Source organism: Cyclopterus lumpus, chromosome 20, assembly GCF_009769545.1.
Source record: "Cyclopterus lumpus isolate fCycLum1 chromosome 20, fCycLum1.pri, whole genome shotgun sequence".
NCBI classification, from domain to species: domain Eukaryota; kingdom Metazoa; phylum Chordata; class Actinopteri; order Perciformes; family Cyclopteridae; genus Cyclopterus; species Cyclopterus lumpus.
In genome coordinates this window covers 9,938,852-9,959,248 of record NC_046985.1, presented here as the reverse complement: position 1 = coordinate 9,959,248, position 20,397 = coordinate 9,938,852, and the positions used below count along the sequence as shown (strand labels likewise).

The following is a 20,397-nucleotide window of genomic DNA, read 5'->3' as shown; positions in this document are numbered from 1 at the left end:
CCGATATGATTTATGTTTATTAACAGTGTAATTGTGAAAACATTCCTTTAGCTGTCATGTTCCACAGGGTTGTCGCCTTAAATCTCTGCAAGTATATTCAAGCTCTAAATCTCACTGGCTGTCAGATCTTCACAGAGAGAAAAACCCAATGCACCATAAATTGTCTGCTACAGACTTAGAGGGGCTCCAGTTGATTTCTGAGTCTCTGGAGAAAAGCCTTCAGTATTAACCCAACAGTATCAATTTTTCAAACCAGTCTGACTATATTGTTGCACATTTTTCAGTACCTGTAAGCATCCGTCTTTTTTTTTTTCCTCTCTCAATTTGATGGATTTAAACCAGATTTTGACCCTTGCACCTGTCGGTTATAAATTATGATTCCTGGTTTATGTTACTCATAATCTGAAGTTAAACACTTAGAAAATGATTTTGGACGTGAGCTCACAGGTGATAAAGTGTAACATCCTCCTCTACATATTACATTCCACAGAGGACACATTGATGCGCTGTGCAGCGGGATTTATATTTTCTCAGGATTAAAGCGTGATGAATGCTTATCAACTTAAATACGGACAGTTATTCACATGGAGACGTCTCCGTCTGTGAGAGTACCAAAAAAATGTCCGCCATTCGGATATACTTGTGGGGAGAATGTAATTCGTCAGCAGCAGCTGAATAAAGCTCAGATTGACGTTGGTGGGCTCCATAATGAGGTGAACTCAGCCAGTCGTCACATCTCACTCATCTACGGAGCACAGCCACGTCTGCTTTATCTTGCCCCTGATTAACTAGTGACAGAGGCTGGGTCTGATTCCAGATGTAACATAATAAAGTGAAGCTTTGGGAGGTGATTAGTTTCTTTATGAAGTTTTTCCTTTTTCAACAGTATTATTCAGTTTATGTTAAGTACTATTTATCAACACTCTTATCTTATTTATGTTATTACTAGTACATTATTTACTCTGTAGATGGACTACTACTGTTGGAGGACTCGACATTTAAGCATCAGAATGTTTCAGTCCGTGCTGCAGTTTATTAAAAAAAATGCAGCCAAATAAAATGACTACTAAATCTACAATAACGATAGAATGCATTTATATATTCAACATGACTAAACCTAAAAAGATCGCCGATATGAAACACGCAAACAAACATAAATAATGTTCATGCACAGACGATAGGTAATTACTAAATCGCTATGGCTCCACCGGCGTAACTTGGTGTGCTTTGGAACATCATGTTTTATATGATGTGAAATGTTCCCAGAATTAATTATCTACCGTTTGAAAGCAGTGAATCCCACATCGACAAAACCTTTGTAAAAATGCAATTAAAACAGTTGGTGGTGCTTTGGAGGGACGATTAAATCCTTGTTAGACAGCATGATACCGCAATAACAGATTGAGTTCTTATGGCACGGCTACTGAAGGAGAAAGACACTGTATTTAAACAGCGATCATTCATGATGGTTTGGTATGGACATCTGCAGTGCCAGATCCAGTAGGATCCGTTCTGGTGGGGGATATATTCCCCTGCGACTCCATCTGCTCCAACACCGAGAGACGGAGGGAAATGGAGAGAGGGCAAACACATCTGGAGCCAATCTTTAGGACGGAGAAAGGATCCGTGTCAGGATCGGAACTGCAACCTGGTTAAGCGCTCTCAAACAGCTCTTCTCTAGAAGTGGTCCGCAAGTGGTTTCTGCTCGTGACATTAATTGGGGGGTCTTTACGGTGACGATGGGTGTAGCTCGGTGGTTGTCAGCGGTGTCACTACTGGTGTGGATCAGCACTCAGAAGTTACAAAATGTCCAGAAGATTCCACTAAAACACCTCAGCTTCTCAGGTTTCATTTGTTATTTTGTTTATCTTCCAGTCCCACTTAACATAGCGTGTGTGTCAGTCTGCACTGCACCTCTCGACTCCCACACATGTTGCGTATATTATGATAGCAGGCTGGACCCTCCTCATATCACCAGCAGCCCCTCTCGCTGGCACAGGCAGGCGGGCGAGGAGCAGGAAGGAAATGACCTCATGGCATTTCTGATGGAGGCTTGGCACAAGCTTCAAGTAGCGTGAATTCATGGGAATATAGATAGGATGTAGTTTTTAATGGCATGGCATTAAATTGCTACACATGGCTGGTTGTGATTAGGAACTAAATGTGCCACAAATAGTAAATAAAGCTATTTCCTTGATAGTGTAACGCTTCCCTTTTCAACCACAAATTAAACATAATTAAACAATTAGCAATACAAATGTAACACACACTTGTTTATTTTCACTTATGTCGTGTGGTTTTTGGGGGCGACACATTAAAGATTCTGTGTGGTGTTACCTTTATGATTTAGAGGTGTTTCAGACCTGCTGCTATTTGTTTAGCTGTGGTCCCAGAGAATACAGATGTCACTCAGACTGACTTGGGAAAATGCAGAGCAGCAAAACATAAAGTGGAAATGTTAACCCAATAACGCTAGATAAACAGTCAGCGGAGAGGAGCCAAAAACAACAGAACGAAGGGAAAGTGTCCTGCTGGCATCAGGTTTCCCAGAGTAAGTGTTATTTGAAAAGCAGCTGAAGGGTGACACTCACTCTCCTCCCACCCAATCTCCCTGTCTCCCTCCTCCCTCACTCAATCAACCATCTGTTGTTCCCTCTCTTCTCAGGCTGCTCTAAGTGCCTTGAAACAGCTGTCGGAGCAGGGACTGGACCCGGTGGATGGCCCCATCAAGGTACGGTAGGGCACGGATCACGCTAAACACAGACAGACGCTCCCCGCTCGCTCAGTGTTGGATGTCTAATCAATCGACCAATCAGGGTGGACAGATGCTTGTCTAGTGAGGAGCCAGATGTGCGTGTGTGTCTGTGCCAATCTGGCTTTTTGCAAATCATCAGCGCTGCAGGCTGGTCCATCATCGGCGCTCTCCACACACACACACACACACACAGCAACAAAAGCCATCTACATTGACATGCACTACACTCATCCTGGTGCTCAGTGGTTTGCATGATGGCTATCACGACCAAGGCTCAATCATGACAGAAAAGATGTCTTTCTTCACATAGCTTCCCTCCACAACGAGCGAGGGAGGGGAGGAAGGACCACGGAGGAAATCACTGTCTAGCATTTCTGGAGTATTTTCATAGAAGGTGTGCCCTGGGAAAAAAAAGGTTTTTCGCTCCCCTTAGTCTCCTTTAGAAAGAAAGAGGAAAGACACAAAGAGAGCAAAGACAATTGCAGCGTTATAACAACTTAATTTATGTCATCATCAGAGGAGAGGGGAAAATATGGTAGCAATCACACTTTCACCTGAGCAGTTAATCACTCATTTCTATCTCCAGTATTTCCCCTCTTGGGCTCTAAAACTCATCAAGTTGCCCTTGTTGTTAACAGATTTTTGGTCATGAGGCTTCAGATGACCGTGGTTGTCAACATGAAAACACACCCATTTCCTCCAAATCAGCTGCTTTTCTTTTCTCAGCACTCTCACACATGAATATTGTTTCAGTCCTTTCTGAGAGAAACCACAGAACAGGAGACATTTGGTGTGAAACAGACTGAGGTCAAGGACTTCTGAGGTGTCGAGAATAACAGTGGCAGCACTTTTGGTTTTCTTTTACAGGGATCACTTGTCATACTTTGAAGGAATTACATCCTGGGATCTTCCCGAGGAACATTACCAACCAAACAGATTACCAACCGCGTGACTGATTATTAACAGCATTGCAAAAATCTGCCCTAACCCAGTTCTATTTGTGTTTTCAGACCAGTGAACCATGTGGGAGGGAGGATGGACATTAAACAGACTAACTCAGGCACCACCACTCAGGTCTGCAAGGATTCAAAGGCTGTCGTCAAGGAGCTGACAACCCAAACCTCTCCTTCGGCATACACCAACCTGACAAACCCCACCCACCCTACACCCCAAAGTCCCATGACCTACAACCCACAGTGTCCCCACTACCCACAATTCCCCCACCCTCTCTACCCACCCCCACCCCACGATTGCCACTGTATCCTGCAAAACCTGTCAACATGCAATAGGGTGGATGTGCACCGAGAAATGACCGACTAAAACACCATTACCTGAGTCTATGTGAAGACAACGCTATGTTAACACGTTTATTGATGATTTCAGTCAAAATTTAGAGGAGAAAAAATATAAGAAATGAAACACAAACTAATGAGATAAATGCATGGTACTGTATGAAATTAAGGGAAATCCAAAGTGATACACTGCATAGACAATTTTCCCTTTGGATAAATGTCTTTTGGTATGGTTAAAAACAAATATGTACATCATGCCATTGAAACACAAAAGAAACATTTTAGGGGAGAAACCAACTTGCGTACAGTAGCTTATTTTTTCGGGGGTATTATGTTTCTGTTTTTTTTTTTTTTTTACTAATCTAACAATGCTTGAGTACTGTATTTAAAATTAACCAATGCCAGTGCTGTGAAAGTTGTAGTTGTTGTCTTCATATATAGTCACCCAGCTTACCTTGTATGCTGACATTTAAAAAAAAGAGTTCATCTATCTATATGGATGTGTATGACTTGCAAGAGTATCATATTCCGAAAAATAACACAGACAAGTTTTTTTTCATGTGGACAAAAAGGACAAAACTTATGTTAGCAGTAATCAGTACAAGTGTCGACCACCCAGGAGGGAAGGTTGGACTAACCTTTACTTCCTGAAGGGTCTAACTTTCCCGTTTAACATGACCCCACACTGGCATAGCATCACTGGAGCATCAACTGACCAACAGCAGAGGCAAAGGGGCCACTGCAGTATCACTTTTTATCTAGAAATAGAGGCCAGTGGTTAGTCTTTTTGCAGATATTCTCTGCTACCAGTAAACGTCCAAACTCCAGAGAGTTTTTAGGGGCGTGACTGAATGTCCTCCAGTGAATGAAAAGTCCTCTCCATTCCAGTGATTTTGTGTCAGTGGATTGTCCCCCTCTACCCCCCACAGTTTTGTCGATCACATCTACACCCATTGTGTGTGTTGTATTGACCCGCCAAGGCATCAACTGGATGCTTTTAATGCCTGCATTCTGTCTGGAGTGCGTCTTTTGAGCGGAGAGAGTCTGTGTCCAATTCAGACTCCCTTCCCTAAAGCCCACTTTGTTCACTGACATTGAGGACGTGTCTTCTTCTTCGCTGTGAGTACAATGTGTAATAAGGCTGTTTCTGTTACTGAAATGCAGTAAAAACACCTCAGTTCATGTGGAAAAAAGCTTCTTTGTGTCTCATTTTCTCTTAACGCATATAAACACATCTCGCTCCAACTGTAATTAGCACTGTTTCTGAAATAAATCTACTTTTACACAAATTGTGCATCAGCTCAAACCAGAATTACATTCAAGTGAAAATGATAAACGGGGTGCTGTTGAACAACCTGAAAGGTAAATACATTATTATAATCTTAACTCAGGGCCCACTTACTAGCTCTTTCTGGTACTTCCAACCACATCTGCAGCTGTGGATACATGTTTCTCATTTGTCATTTAGTTGTCTTCACATGACCAAAGTATGGAACTCTGGTCACCTGACGCAACCTAGATTCAAGATCATATTGTAAAACTACGACCCCAAGGGGAAGAATATGCTTTCAGTCCAAAGGCAGTTTGGAAAAGGTTGCACCTGACACCAAGCCCTGCCTTAGCTTTTGAGGGAGAGAATCTAAGAAACATAAAGTACTTCAAAAAAGAGAAAAAGACATAAATAACGTTTATTATCGTTAACCTCTTAAATGCCTATGCTACTGCATTCATTAGTCATAATGACTAATACAATTTAATAAGCACATAACAACAAATTGGGTTGTTGTGCGCCAAAAACAGTGCACTAAAGATTTTTATTGTGTTGTTATTCCAACTCTCTTCATAAAAGAGTATCATTTATCTAATGCCAAATGTGTTTATAAATGACTCCAAGCACACTGGCTTTGGTTTCTCATCTCCTCTTTAGAAGTATCCCTAATCTTAGAAATGAGTCTACCTACCGTCAACAAATCCTGTGAAAAAAACAAAAAAACCGTTGCATTGATGCGTCTCGCAATACTTTCTGACTCTTCTACATTGTCTTTTGGCTCTGAGCCCGAGGCCCACTCATTTTTATTTTTCTCTTTTAAAGATATATATATATATATATATATATTTTTTTTTTTGTAAAACAACTGGGCATTGTAGTCGTTAGAAAATGTGTATGTGGTTCAACTTAAATTGACCTACAGTACCTGTGTTAATCATAATGAAGGAACATATTTCCCACAGAAGAAGCAGCTTTGGCTTCAGAAACGAGACTTGTGAGTAGGATCAATTATTTTTTTATTTGTGGTCTTTTCTTGGAATCTGTTGACAATCGGAAAAATATAGAATATCACCAGACTCAAATCCTTGTGCAGCATTTGCCAGACAACCTGCTGGTTTACCCACAGTTTCTCAGTTAACTGCGTAGACATGCAGCCCAGAATATCAAATTACTTTCTGAGAACAAAGACTCTTGTTTCATGTCGTCCTTTACTCATGCTATTTGAGCTTTACAAATGAATAACGACCACTTTTGTAATGTCATGACATCCTGTCAATTCATACTGGAGATGTCACCCCGGAGTCAAAGTCCACTGTTTGTGTTTTCCAAATAGAGAGACTCAATCTTTGACTTGAGTGTGTCACATGCTCGCGTTGCATCATTCCATCACTTTTACTTGTACACGTAGCTCCACCACCTGTGCTGTCCTCCAGCCTTTGCACCACCGAGCCCACTCTGCTCTCTCCCATTAGCGAGATGAATGAGCGAGTGGGACAGCGGCGGTCCAATTCAACCTCACTGACTAATGGACTCAGCTGGCAGCTACATCTGCTAGCCATTGAGGAGCGCCAAGGCTGTTCACACACATTAGCAGCAGATCTCTATTCCAGAAGCTTGTTCAGGTAGTGGCAGACCAGCCTGGGGCCGTGTTAGACTCCAGATGAATTGCCTTGCTCTGACCAGCCAATATTGGAGGTGAGGCTTGCTGCCCAAAATAGAACAAAATCAATGGGGCTGTGGAGCCTGTCCATGCCATGCAAAAGCAAATGCCTGAGTCATCGATTTTTCCATCTACATTATGTGCTATCGACCCCCTTGAAGTCCTCTAAATTAGAGCTGTATTAACAGGAGGATAAAAGAGTGCAGGGAATTCTATAGATGTTGATTAATGTCCAACTTATGGTTCAAGCCAAAATCCTAAGAGTTTTCATTCTTGGATGACTCAAATGTGTGCGTGTGTGTGTGTACGCTCTTAAATAAAGGCCTATTTAACACAACAAGGCCGTTTTGATCTACAAAGAGTCCCAACAGGAGCTGGAAGTGGCTGCACTTGGTGCTGATTGCTTCGGTACACAGAGGGATTGAAGCTGTCAGTACAACTCTCCCTCCTATTAGAACTAATCTGCCACTGAGCAACTTTATCCAGCCCAGATTAGTCACGGCAGAGGAGCGCTGTGCGCTGAAGCCCTGACATCTCTGCGCTTCCTTGTAATCCACCGAAGAGCAATCAGAGTCCGGAGGATGGGTGTGTTCTCTGTCACTGACCAAGAAATCAATTGGTTCTGTAGTGAGATGAGTGTCTGCTACCACACTGAGAGATGTGCGGAGGATCACTCGACTCCCAGGCTCATTTGGGATTCAACAGCTTAAAGATGTTTTTCGGTAAAACTTTGTTCAGATCAATTAGTTTAGTTCCAGCGTAAGAAACATTCAAAATAGATGATGAAACCTCATTTACTCTTGTGATCATGGTTTTGGATCCATAATGCTGGAAGCTAAGTGTGGTCAGAGCCTCACCAGCTCTGACAGGCTTCTAGAAAACTGTGTGTTTATATTATAACAAATACACAAATTGGCATTTACAATCTTTCAGCTCTGATTTTTCTGCGTTATCAGTGTTTGAGTCAATTTGAATGGCATCTAGAATTGATCTGGTGGTTCATTGATAAGGAAAGGTCAGGAAGCTTTGACGACATGGCTGTTTGTCCGACCCAGACTAAGATAGACAAAATTCAAGCATTTAGGCTCGTGATTTTTTCACATTGAATTTATTCACTTACTTTATAATTAATTCAACAGCAGTTGTTTTCCTCAGAGTTTAAGAGACTTCAGCACACAAACAGGAAGCCACATCTGTAGAAGAATATGATTTGTTTTATTGTTTACATTTTTTTGGCTGGATAATCACATTTAAAGAGACCGGTAATTTTGAGAACAAGGAAATTGACTTTTTTTTTAATGTTGTCAGATACCAATTACTGTTCAAATCTGAATATTTGTACGTGTCTAAATAAATGCCTGTCAGAGATCGTTAAGGTTACTAAGACGACAAATGTTATGAAACTACCAGGATTACATGCTCCTCTTTGGAGCGAGGAACCCCATTGAAATGTGTAAAACGGGGCCTTTAATTAGGCTTGCCAAATACCAAAGACGTGACCTCAAAGGCAACTACAGCCACGTACAAACAACTCTGCTGTTTGAACATGCAAGTCCAAATCTAGCTCATGACATCTTAATGTGCTGCTGGCACCAATTAGGACATTTTGCTTTTCAGTTCAGGGTCAGCTGCATAACAGCTCCGGTGGAAACGGTAGGAATTTCATTGTTGTTGCTCCCAGACGTCCCAGAAGGGCAGACAGTTGCCATAACTCGGTTTTAACCCAAGTAGTACCATTAATGAGTATTTTCATTCATGCATTACTTTTATTCTGTATATAAGTTAAACGGAAGAAAGAAAATGTGAGCCTTTGCTAATCTTTCTGGAACATAACTCTGTGTATCTTATCTTTTATGGACTTTTGTGTAAACCCTTATTTCAGAATGCACATGTTTGCTTGTGTACAGTACTTTCAAAGGCAAATGGCTTTTGACCTCTTTAGCCAACACCCATATCTAAAGGCTGCCTGAGTCACGGTGTGCCACAATGTAGGAGGACGGTGATACTGATACTAGTCAAAAGAGGACCGCTAACGAGGAGAAAAAGCTGGGCGGGTGTCATTTTAACAATTCAGTTCATCAGCATTGCAGAAGATCCTCTTTCCTGTCACAGAATAACATACTCGCCACTATTGTAAGTGGTGACGGGAATTTTTAGAGTCCGTGTGTAGAGACCCTGAAGGTCAGGCGTAGATTTGTTCCTTCCAATTCAGGTTGCGATTGCACATGCCAACTAGCGGGTAATAACGACACACCATTTAATAATCTAAATCACTTTTATTAATTTAAGTTAGGTAGAGACACTAAACATTGGAACCACATTTGCTCTGCTATGGAGCAGTCTTCAGAAAATTACAAAAAAAGAGGCTTATGTCATACTGTCAAAATAAAAAATGGCAAAAAATTAAGAGGTAGAGAATTTAGGCTCATCGCTGTGACTGAAGGGATGAAGCCTATTGGAATGTAGTTGAAATTCAAAAACTCTCGTCATCCCAAAGTTTATATAAAATATTCATACATCAAATATGGTGGAGACAGTCGTTTGGGATATTGGGGTATTCACAACATTTAAACATTTACATTTCACTTTAACTGGACAAGGTGGACAATGAATCGGAGTTAAAGTTTTACTTTGGAAAGAATGGAACGCTAGTGTCTTTTAATACATTTCCCTCAACCACACAGTGTTGGGACAGCGGTTTGCCTGGAGTTACAGCCTATGTTGTTGTTGTTTTAACAAATAATATTGGTAACATACATTTACAATATAAACACCACAGATCTCGGAAAATAAAGACAAATTTATTTCCTCTCCGTTTCTCCCAAAGCAGTACATTCTGAATGTCACACATGCTTGTTCAACCCAGGACGTCGACTCCCCCGTGGACGCTTTCATTCGAGAGGTTAGTCAATATAGACCTGAAATAACAGGACAATTAAACGGGATCATGTTGAGTCCCATTACACTGGAAACTCCTGTGAAGATTTAACTCGGCTACAATCTGGCCTTTAAATGTCCCATCCGGAATGCGTACGCTTCATTATCAACATACCGTATATGCTACATGTCTGTAACTTAAGTATTTAACAACAACAACAGAATATGGTCAACTTTAATAGTGACATTTATCTCGCATCATTTTAAATGGCACAAGCTATAATCAGAGCCTTGTTATTAAGCTGCAAACCGATTTCCTGACTGCCTGAAGAAGAGCCTCTGCTTGGGGAGACGTTGGCTGGTCTGAAATGCTGCGTTGAACCTTCCTACACACAGAATGCTGGCAGTGTAGCGAAAAAATCTGAAATTACAGTGCATGTCTACAAAAATTAAATAAAAGTGAAAAACATTTTTTTACTGTTTGTACAGTAACATACTGTATATTTCCACAATGACACTAGATAAGGCTGGTGACTACATTACGTAAATAGTTAATTATAGGATAGCTTTTCTGTATGATTTCAAAAACTAGTGACACATTATATAGATGTTGGTTTCTTTAAACAAACTTTAAAAAAAGACAAAACAAAGTCAAATAAATCCTTTGTGTAGTACACAGCTTTCTTTGTTCCAGAGGAACAATATGGTAAACCTTTGCATTTGCTCAATGCAAGTGCACCAGTCTCGATTCAGTCTTTTCTTCCTTCCTTCCTTCCCATTTTCATCCTCAGTGGTTGTTTCCTCATGCTTGCAGGTTTATGTGCCTCTGTTCGTGATACAAACAGCGCCCCCTAGATCCCGTTCTTTGCCTCATTGTTGTTCATGGCCTCCTTCCTCTGAGCTAGGAAGGGGTACATGCACTTGTCGGCGCCTAGGAACCGGTACATGCACACAATGGCCTCGAATGGCAGGATGCTGCAGAGACAGGACAGAGATAAGATTAATGACACAAGATACTCCTGTACAGTTTACCGAGAGCCAGCAGAGTAAGGGGTGGGGGGAGGGCTGAAATGAGGGGATGTATAGGAGGATATAGTTTAGGAGGCTGCTCACCTTTTCATGAAGTTGACCATATAGACGATGCGAGGTGTACAGATCATAGGCTGGTCGGTGAGGATGGCCCTCATGGCCTGTTTCACACAGAACTCTGGCTTCAGGGGGGGCAGGAAAGGCTCGATCTCCTTCCTTAAATGGAAAGAAGCATGGTTATTTATAGATTCAAAAGTCAGGGAACTTAAAATGTGCTAAAGCTGGACAACATTTTTAATTTGTTTGGAAAGCCACTTATGTTTGATTAAAAGTATTCAGAAACCAGATGAATGAAGTGATACTGGTTTAAAAAGGTTGCACACAGTAATAGTGATTGCTCCAAAGTGGAGGCGCAGCAGAGAAGAGGGTGCCACCTGCTGACATCAAACAAAGTGAGGACTATTAGAGCAGGAGAAGGGGGGAGTTAGCCCAGGTGCACCTGTTGGTGAGCTTTTTCCATGGGAAAGTCTTCGTATAAGCGGAGTGCCAACCAATGTTCTACAAGAGACTTTATAATATCTCTATACACAACACAAACCATCAGCTGCCACTGCTGCTTCTTCTTTGATCTTCAAAATGTGTTTGCGAGGCAATTTTATACGGTGAAAATTAGAGACGACAAGCTCATCCCAGGTGCGAGAAAAAGCGTTTGAAGAAATAACTGCGCACACAAACACAATTACAGTGGCCGGTGTGTGCAGAAGCTAACCTTATCCTGCAGCCTTTGAACATTCCTGTGTCGACCAGGTAAGGGCACACCAGAGTCATGTTGATGCCATCCTTCTCGGAGGCCTTCAGCTCATGGCTCAGTGACTCGTGGAACCCAATGGCACCGAACTTACTGGCACAGTAATCCTGTGGGGATGAAGAGAGAACAGGTTAGCCCTGTAAAACTCTGCCCTTGCCCGCACCCAGGGACCACAGAGAACATTATCAAACATGCCCCACGGGCGCAGAGTTCTCTCCTTGCCGTTAATGATACAGCCACATAAACCTGATCGAGCCCGTCCGCTGCTCTATGGTTTCATTAGCATTCTTCTGCAGTGCATCAGGAGACTTTTGATGTGGTTCGCCATGGAAATAATCTTTTTTTATTTTTTTATTTGTTTTAAGGCTTTGGCAAACACAGATGCATGTAGATAAACATCGGGAGGATAAAGAGATTTGACTGTACCCACATGACAGATGAGGGCTTTAGTTCCCTGGAATTAATGTGCATGTCTGCGGATGCATAATAGCTTAACAAAAACTGACTAAACTTCAGTCCCTTTGAAGGGCGACTTAATCATTATGGATGAATGCTTGTGCAAAAAAAAAAAAAAAAGCGACTGTGCAGCTATAAAAACAAAAAGGCATATGGAGTAGTAGTCCCTAAAGACCATCTGAAAATGACACCATTTCCCGCCTGTTCGCTGAAATACCAAAATAAAACCTTCTCGGAGGCCTATCAATTTACTCCCTCTGGGCTTATCGAGATAAATGACTCCACTTAATATTTTAATATGCATTACAATAACAAAATGAATCTGTACTGGAGGAGAAAAAAATATATAATAAGGAAAACGTTATCCATTGAAAGCCAGTGTGAGCTGAATACTGAGTGAGCACAAAGTTGTTCACAAAGCAGTGATGAAGATGTCTCTGTCCCTTGGGGAGCTGTCAGCTCATTCTGGCCCTGGGGCCAGAGCCCAATAGGGGCCCCACACCCCCACTGCTGCAAATAGACAAATCTATAAGAGGCTCCCCAATGCTCATCTGTGTCCCTTAATTTAACGGGTGGAGGGACAACTAGAGAAAGGGGGCCTAACCTCCCCCGGCGCAGTGTGCAAGCTGGCACACTGAGGGCTTCGGAGAAAAACACTGGTTTCGGATGGTGGGAACGATGGGATGTGTATGTGTTGTTGTGTATGATACTAACCTCAACTCCAGCTGTGCTGAATAAACCCAGAGAGCTGGCAACCGTCACAATGTGACCATGATTCAGCTCCAGCATCTTGGGGAGAAACGCCTTGGTGGTCTGGGGGAAGGACAGAAGAGACAGAAAGGCAAAGAGAAAAAAAAAAAAGAGGAAGGTTAGTTCACTTGTGCAGTTTGTCTGTGCCAAAGCCCTTTGATCCTCTCTGTCTCCCCCTTATTCCCCCTCTCCATCAGTTTCCCCCCTTTCTCCATGGTGATACAGAGAGAGGCATCTGAATGGGAATTCATAACATGCATTTAAAAAAATCTGACTGAGCACTGGGCATTTAAAACTTTTAAAACTTTTTTTTCGCTTTCTGGTAGGTGTGAATTTGATGTTGAGGGAAGAGAAAGATGAGGGCTTTCCCCTTGTAGGTATTCAATGAACAAACAGGTGTGTGGTGTGCGCGCTCCTGTACAATCTGTTCTTTTCCCACACAGATCTGGTGCCCGTCGTTGAGACCGGCTCTAAAGACTTGGTGACAACACCAATCATAGGCCCCCGTTCACTCAACAACAATACAATTCAGCCTCTCGTCTACCCACACAGGCTTGCGTCCTGCCCGAGCAGCAGTCAGCAGAACAATTGCCAGCGAGGTGAGCACCGAGATGAAAGAGTTTCACCGGAGTGCCACGTGAGAGCCTGAGTGGTTTCACCGGCCAGTCCATTGAGAGTTAGTGAGGTGGTGAGAAGCGCAACCCAGCGGAGGAGATTCGGGGAGAGTTCGCGGTTGATTAACCTATGGATCCATTCCTCATTCTGCCCGTCTGCTGACTTTGGTCTCAGCATGAGCCAATCAGCAGGTGTGACATGTGACGGCAATGACAGGAACCGACCAATCACTCTCCCAGTAGGAGGTCTACAAACAACCAGCAGGCCTTTTGTTGGTAGCACTGCTAGATCCATACAAGTGAGATGTGTGCTCCCATAGTGAAGAACAATGCATGTAGACTACAACACCCTGTTAAAATGTCAGTGGGGCAAAGAAAAACACAGAGGACACCTTTATAACACAATAACATGCTGGCTGCAGTATGTAATGTAAAATCTTGAATGTGGTACCTCTGGGTTTTTGTAAGAACTCTTAAGACTCACTTTGGGTTCAGGAAAATTGGGGGTGAGCATTTGTTATTACTTTTGACAGTTTGTAGAGTCCAATCATTCTGTGGTCATATAAATGAACAGTAACAGTTTTATTAGTTGGTACAGTATATAAGCCTGGCCAGAGAAATGATTCAGCCTCCTTTGTAAACATTCGCTGGAGGGGAGCACAGAGCCAGAGAGCGCATGGTACCAGGTAGTACAGCCATGAAACCACTGGCAGGGGAGGAAAGGCCTCATTAAAATGCTACCAGAGATTAACTGCATTGGACCTTCTGACTTCTAGTGTAATCTCTACCATTTAGACATCGTTGTCCTTGTGTGCCATGAATAAAACCGGAAGGAGTAAGTTCGATCCACGTGGAGAAAGAAAGGGGAAGGATGGGGAAGATGACTTCACCGTTTGAATTTTATTCTACAGCGAGCTACACTCTGACTCCGCTCCAAACATCTGTGCATTTTCAGGACATAAATCTTCAAGTTGCGGCAATATTCAACTCATCAAATGACGGGGCCCAAAGAGAGGGGGCGAGAAAACATGAGGCCTGGGCAAAAGCTGAGAAAGGCTTTTGCAAGCCAGAGTAGCAGTGGATGAGGGAGAGTTACCTGCAAATGAAGCATTCACTTAAGTTATGCCCCTACCTGACTTATGCCAAATATTCCCACTCCCACAGCAACTTTCAGAGAGCAGGGAATTACTTGATATGGCACAATACTCTATAACTAAAGCCAACACTCAGATGCAACTGGATAATTGTGCCGAGTGGTCTGAAAACAACTGGAACCGATGGAGGAAAGGATGGCTTCCCTCCGCTGGAGGACGGGGCAAAACGTGAACAAACGTCCCATCTCTCTTCCGCCCTCCCGTGATGTCTTGCTTCTCATGGCAGCTCTGGCATGTGGGTATGACCCCCGCTGACCTCTCGGACACAAAATGTGTGAAGGCAACCAGGGGCTCGTGTCTTACATCAGAGCTGCCGTAATTGGGACTCAACGCTCCCTTGTTCCGCTAAATTACCCACCGACACAGTCGGGCCTCCTTGGCCTATGTGGGGGTGCCTTGCCCGCTGCACCCCCTAATTGGTGCGTGCCCCCAGGAGCATTTAAGCCAAACAAAGCTTCTTGCAGCTGGGGTGTCAGGCTGCATTAGTGCTAGCGCCTGACCAGCAGGAATATGAACAAAATATTGGCCTTTGCGTAGGACCAGATGGCCATTTAATTGGGCTGACTTCTCCCTGGACGAGAGAATGAAGGAGAGGGAGAAAAACGCCTGAGCTCAAGAGCTTGTCTGATCCTACAACAGATCATGGAATTTGAGTGGGTTGGGTTTACAAGTCACCAGGGAGGATGGATGCAGATTGGTCGAGTTGTGGTGGCCATGCTAGTGAATAAGCCTCTGCTACGGTTCACTATACCTCAAACCCACTGTTGGTTTGTACAACGAAAATCCAATTTACCTGCAAAGCAACCACATCGATAGGCCAGGGAGGAAGTGGCGTCAATGCACGACTAAAACCAGGTTTCTATTAATAAATAACAGCCGTAGCTACAAAAGCTATCCATGAATGCATTTTTAGAAGTTCAGGATGATAAGACCAATTATTTATACATCACAAGATCAAATATTGGTCCTCAATGCCAACTTTTTTGAAAAGATTTTCATGACCAAATAGATTTCTTGACTTTTCATTTCTTCTCACCCCCCTAATTTCCATTCTCTTGAGATGTGAACAGGTACATGCGTAGGGAAAGGCCCAACAAGGGAGTAGCCATGGCTCGCTCCAGTCAGGGGTACAGGTGCTCCAGGCCTGAGGAGGGGCCCTTATAAAACCAGTCAAGTAGGACCCTTCTGCCTGGCTGCATCCTTTCTCTGACTACAGCAGGAATGCAGCCTGCAGAACTTGGCTCCTGTCGCCTGGCATCTTGTCAAGCTGATCCACAGACAAGAAACCAATTGTCAGATAAAGTGGGTCAGCAGCAGCTTACCATTACCCTCTCGCCTCGCCTGTGGATGGGAAGGCATTGCCTTCCTTCCTCTTTTCTTTCCACTGCTCTTTTCCCGCCATGTCACTGTCGAGCACTCTGCGCTTTCATGTAATTGCACAAGAGCGGTAGGATTTCCACGTGAGGGGAATTGCTGCTTATTGTTCATAAACCACCTGATGGATAACCAGCTCAAGAGGCAGGGGAAGATTTCCTTTCATGGCATTTCACAAGACACACTTATGCTCAAACAACAACTCCAGTGAAACTTATTGAGATGACCCCCATCCTGTCATGACTAAAAACTGAAGCTCAAACATCACAAATTGCCAGCTGGTCCAATCAAAGTGTCAATGTTATGAAACCCTGCCTCATAATAACTTTAAAGGAATGAGGGACTGAATCATTGTGTGTGTGTGTGTGTGTGTGTGTGTGTGTGTGTGTGTGTGTGTGTGTGTGTGTGTGTGTGTGTGTGTGTGTGTGTGTGTGTGTGTGTGTGTGTGTGTGTGTGTGTGTGTGTGTGTGTGTGTCAGAGCCAGAGCCAGATGAACAGAGCAGGCCTCCGTTGTGACGGCCATGCAGCTGCACCCACTGCCTTCTAAATCAGGTTGGGAGGAGTCAGAGGGACCACAGAAGAAGTGTGGGGTCTGGGCCGGCTGGTCTGCGTACACACACACAGTGCAATTACCATCCTTTTCCTGCTCACGCCTCCATCTCTGCCTCGTTCCCACTACACTGTCCAACAAATGAGAATTTACAATACAAGCCTTAATCTCTTTCTTCATCTGAACTCCGGCCTTCCTTTTGATCATTTTCCACTCTCCTGTGCGGTTTAGATTTTAAACCGGCCGTCATGAGGAACTGGTTTGGAAATTTCAATAACTGGCTGGGATAAAACTTAGGGAGGCTGAGAAGTTTTAGAAGTTGACATAGCTTCTCTTATGTCTCCCTAAGTGGCCAAACTCATTATGATGTTTTGCCAAATAGTGACTCTTAACAAGCTGAATATGATGAACACTCAAGAAGAATGCACCGCAGATAATATGTGCACTGATGAAGCATAAACAAAAAGACGAGGACATGATAAGGTGGAGCAATCCAAGTGACTCTTTGATATCTCAAACTCTTCTTTTGTAACATTCTTTTGGCGTCCGCATTCTATAAAACGCATTGAAAGCATGAGCCTAAATAAACAAGTTTTAAAATGTACTTACAATTTTGTATGAGTGGTATTGGTTGAGTCATAAACCACAATTAAGCCCTTTTAAAAGCCTGTTTTAAAAAAGAGAAAGAAAAACAATCTAATGTGTGTGTAAAGTACTACCTGAATGCATTGAGTAACTGTACTGTGTTTGTGTAAGAGAGGAAAGTGGACAGGTCCCTGTTAGTCTAAGCTCTATTCATCTAGCTTGTGTCTTTAATGAACCACATCCTCTATTCTGGCTGTCGCCATTCATTAAGCCCTTCTTTCATCCGCCACCCCCCACCCCGAAAGGAACCACGCTCTCCACAGAATATGGGAGAACACAAACACAGATGGGAGAACACAAACACAAAAACCTATTAAAAATCAGAAATCTGCCACCCAACCACTGGATCCTGACTCCAAATCCTGGATATAAAAGAATGTGGCGATGACCAGCAGAGAGGCACATGAATAGTTGAATGGGGCAGCCATTGAGGAGGAAATGCACAACCTGTCTGACTGACAACACAAGAGATTTTCATTCTCAATTAGGGAGCTTTCAATCACTGTGGTTTCATGGTATCATTGAGAATGCGGTCCACCGTGAAAAGAAGAGCCTGAGGCCAAAGTCTCAAAATGAACACCGTCCTCTTCAGACACATTGCTCAATATATCGTGACAAATACAATCAAAGATTAAATTGTCAGCTTAGCTTATGCCACCAGGCAAAGGATACATTCTCAAACCTTGAGCACAATTACTACAATTGTTCCACAGAGGTGGTCGTTAATTTTGGATTGGCGGAGAGGGGCTTGAATGCTAAACTCTCATTCTCCTCGGTAAAGTGTGTATTAATGGCTTTCTAATGGCCAGACACATCGTCTCCCCCCCCCCCTCCTCCCAAAACACACACAAAAGCTACAATAGCACCTGGCCTGTTCAACACGGCAGCTAATGCTTATATAAAGTGCAACATGTTTACACCATCAAGTCCATGTAGCCTTTCAGATAAATATGTACACAAAATAAAAACAGGGAACAGTGTTAAAGGGAAATCTGATACGCAAACATTATGAATCACTGCCTGCCAACAAAATGTGGTGAGGTGATCCGACACAGAGCCTACCTGCACCCCCCCCCCCCCCCCCCCCCCCCCCCCCCCCCCCCCAGTGGCAAAGGGGGGAGAAAGTCCGACATACCACGGGGATCATCACTGTCTAGGGGCTGCCAAAGAGCAGCAAAGGTAAGACTTAAGAAGCCAAACCCGTGACTTTCCTCTGGCAGATGGAAACAAAGTGGAGCTGAAATTTTAATGCAAGGCAACCATTTATGGACATACTTTCTCATTACTAGAGGGACACGGACGCACACCTTTGATTATTGAGCTCGGCACACAGAACAATAAGATTACGAATAGTGATGAAAGTCAGACTAGAGACGTTGCTGTGTACCTGGCATCACAGTAAACACTTTCGACACTGTGCGCATGGAAACTGAGGCAGATACATCAAACCACACCGAGATCCTTAATATCATATTTCACTTTTTTCAGCTAAGATGATGTTCTTAATTTCCTGTGCATCAACTCACCCAAAAGTGTGCGTGGCAGTTGACCACCATGGTGCGCTCGATCAGCTCATCGGGGCACTCCAGAAGGTGATGGCCGGAGACCACGCCGGCATTGTTGATCAGTATGTCCACCTCTCCCACCTCTCGACGCACCTTCTCAGCTATCGAATACACATTCTCCCGCTTTCCTACATCACAAACGTAGGTGTAGACCTGCGGCTGGAAAGGAGGAACCTCCTCTACTCCTCCAACAGGTCCTGCAGGAGAAAAGACATGACAAAAGTAGTCAGTAAAAAAGTTTGTTCAGCAGGCCAGTTATTGTAACTGTCACATCTGGATTATTATGTTAAATTAGATGGACTCAAAGATGTCAAAGTATTGGTCTGCGTATTAATTAATTATTTAGTGGTTATGATTGTTATGGTCTTTTTTTCCCACACTTTTGGAAATTAATGAGGCCACCTGAGCAGAGGGCCTCTTTTGAAGTCAGCCTCTGAGATTGTTTGCAAAAATTGTCTGCAACTTGCCATGTGAAACATGTCAGTGTGTTCATTGCTCTGCACTACAGCAACTGCTATCCTCGCAATATATCGTTTCACTGCCTGAGCAAAACAGAACGGAACGTGCGTAAAACCTGGTCACATCCCAATTGCAGAAAAAAGAAAGCACACTTACCGTCTTTGGTTATGGGAGTGTCCAGTTCGTGGTATATCTGCCGCACCATCTCCGCCGTTTCCTCATTGCTTTGGCTGTTTATGTCCCATAACACCAGGATCGCTCGTCTCCGGGCGAACTCCTTTGCGAAGAGCCGCCCGAGGCCGCTTCCAGCCCCGGTTATCACGCACACCTGTCCCGCCACGCTCTTCTCCTTTGGCCGCACAACCCATTTAGCCCCGGCCGTCACAAAAGCCCAGAGCACCTTCAAAATAACCACGAAGAACTCCGCAATTATTATCATCATCTTTAGCGAGGCTTTTTAAAAAAAATCTATTCAAACAAGCAGCGGAAGCAGCAGCGCAGGGAATGTTTCACCCTAGAAACCTGTTTGCAGCAGAGAGGTGGGCAGTGAGTGGCGCACCGACACAACGTGGACCACAACGCAGGTAGGAAGCCCTAACAGACCCCGCTAGTACACTAAAGTGGCGAAGAAGGACCACAACTTGAGAGTGAAAACAGAATGCAGATGCTGTTAAGTCAGAGTCTAGTTGCAGTGAGTTATTAGCAGCTACCACGAACTGTGCCTCCCACTTCTTCTGCTGCTCCTCCACTCATCTCATCCTCACTCGCATCTCACTCGCTATTTATTCAGTCCTCCCATCAATGCTGGACCCAATAGGACTGAGACTTGAGCGCCTGTCAGAATGAAGCGCCAGGTCCATACATTACGCGCAGAGGTGATGTAACCTAAAATAATTTTACCTAACACTAATCTGTTGCGGTTTTTTGTCCCAAAGTAATAGCCGACAGGAAGATTAGAGAAGGTTTCATATCTTTTTTTAAAAAAAGACATTGCTGTTTTTATCTTTTGGCTTTTATTAGGCCTATATATATATATTAAACAAGTTATTTGTAATGTAACAGATGATTGCTTTGGCCAACAGTTGCACAACAAGCATGTCAGATTAACTATTTCGCCGGTCTTGATTTATTTCATGAGC

General features: G+C 43.4%; 2 protein-coding genes across 2 annotated transcripts in view; one reads left to right on the top strand and one right to left on the bottom strand.

The window, feature by feature from the left end:
* Nucleotides 1–5,332, top strand: part of stau2 (staufen double-stranded RNA binding protein 2) — a 76,438-nt gene extending 71,106 nt beyond the window's left edge. Inside the window, exons 14-15 of the mRNA XM_034560206.1 lie at nucleotides 2,666–2,731; nucleotides 3,766–5,332. Of these exons, the coding sequence (XP_034416097.1) occupies nucleotides 2,666–2,731; nucleotides 3,766–3,801 (102 nt within the window). The 3' untranslated portion in view covers nucleotides 3,802–5,332. The remainder of the gene's footprint in view (nucleotides 1–2,665; nucleotides 2,732–3,765) is intronic.
* Nucleotides 5,333–9,236: 3,904 nt separating this feature from the next.
* Nucleotides 9,237–20,014, bottom strand: rdh10a (retinol dehydrogenase 10a). The gene is made up of 6 exons (XM_034560741.1): nucleotides 19,415–20,014; nucleotides 18,761–18,996; nucleotides 12,862–12,960; nucleotides 11,653–11,798; nucleotides 10,968–11,099; nucleotides 9,237–10,829 (listed from the first exon to the last, which is right to left on the bottom strand). The coding sequence occupies exons 1-6, from the start codon at nucleotides 19,698–19,700 to the stop codon at nucleotides 10,706–10,708; spliced, it is 1,023 nt and encodes a 340-aa protein (XP_034416632.1). The 5' UTR covers nucleotides 19,701–20,014; the 3' UTR covers nucleotides 9,237–10,705.
* Nucleotides 20,015–20,397: the final 383 nt, after the last annotated feature.

Coding starts and splice junctions, on each gene's coding strand:
- rdh10a (XM_034560741.1), bottom strand. CDS start 19,700: ATGATGATAATAATTGCGGAGTTCTTCGTGGTTATTTTGAAGGTGCTC. Junction 12,961..18,760: donor ACTGCCACGCACACTTTTGG/GTGAGTTGATGC, acceptor TCCTTCCCCCAG/ACCACCAAGGCGTTTCTCCC. Junction 10,830..10,967: donor ATGGTCAACTTCATGAAAAG/GTGAGCAGCCTC, acceptor CTGTCTCTGCAG/CATCCTGCCATTCGAGGCCA.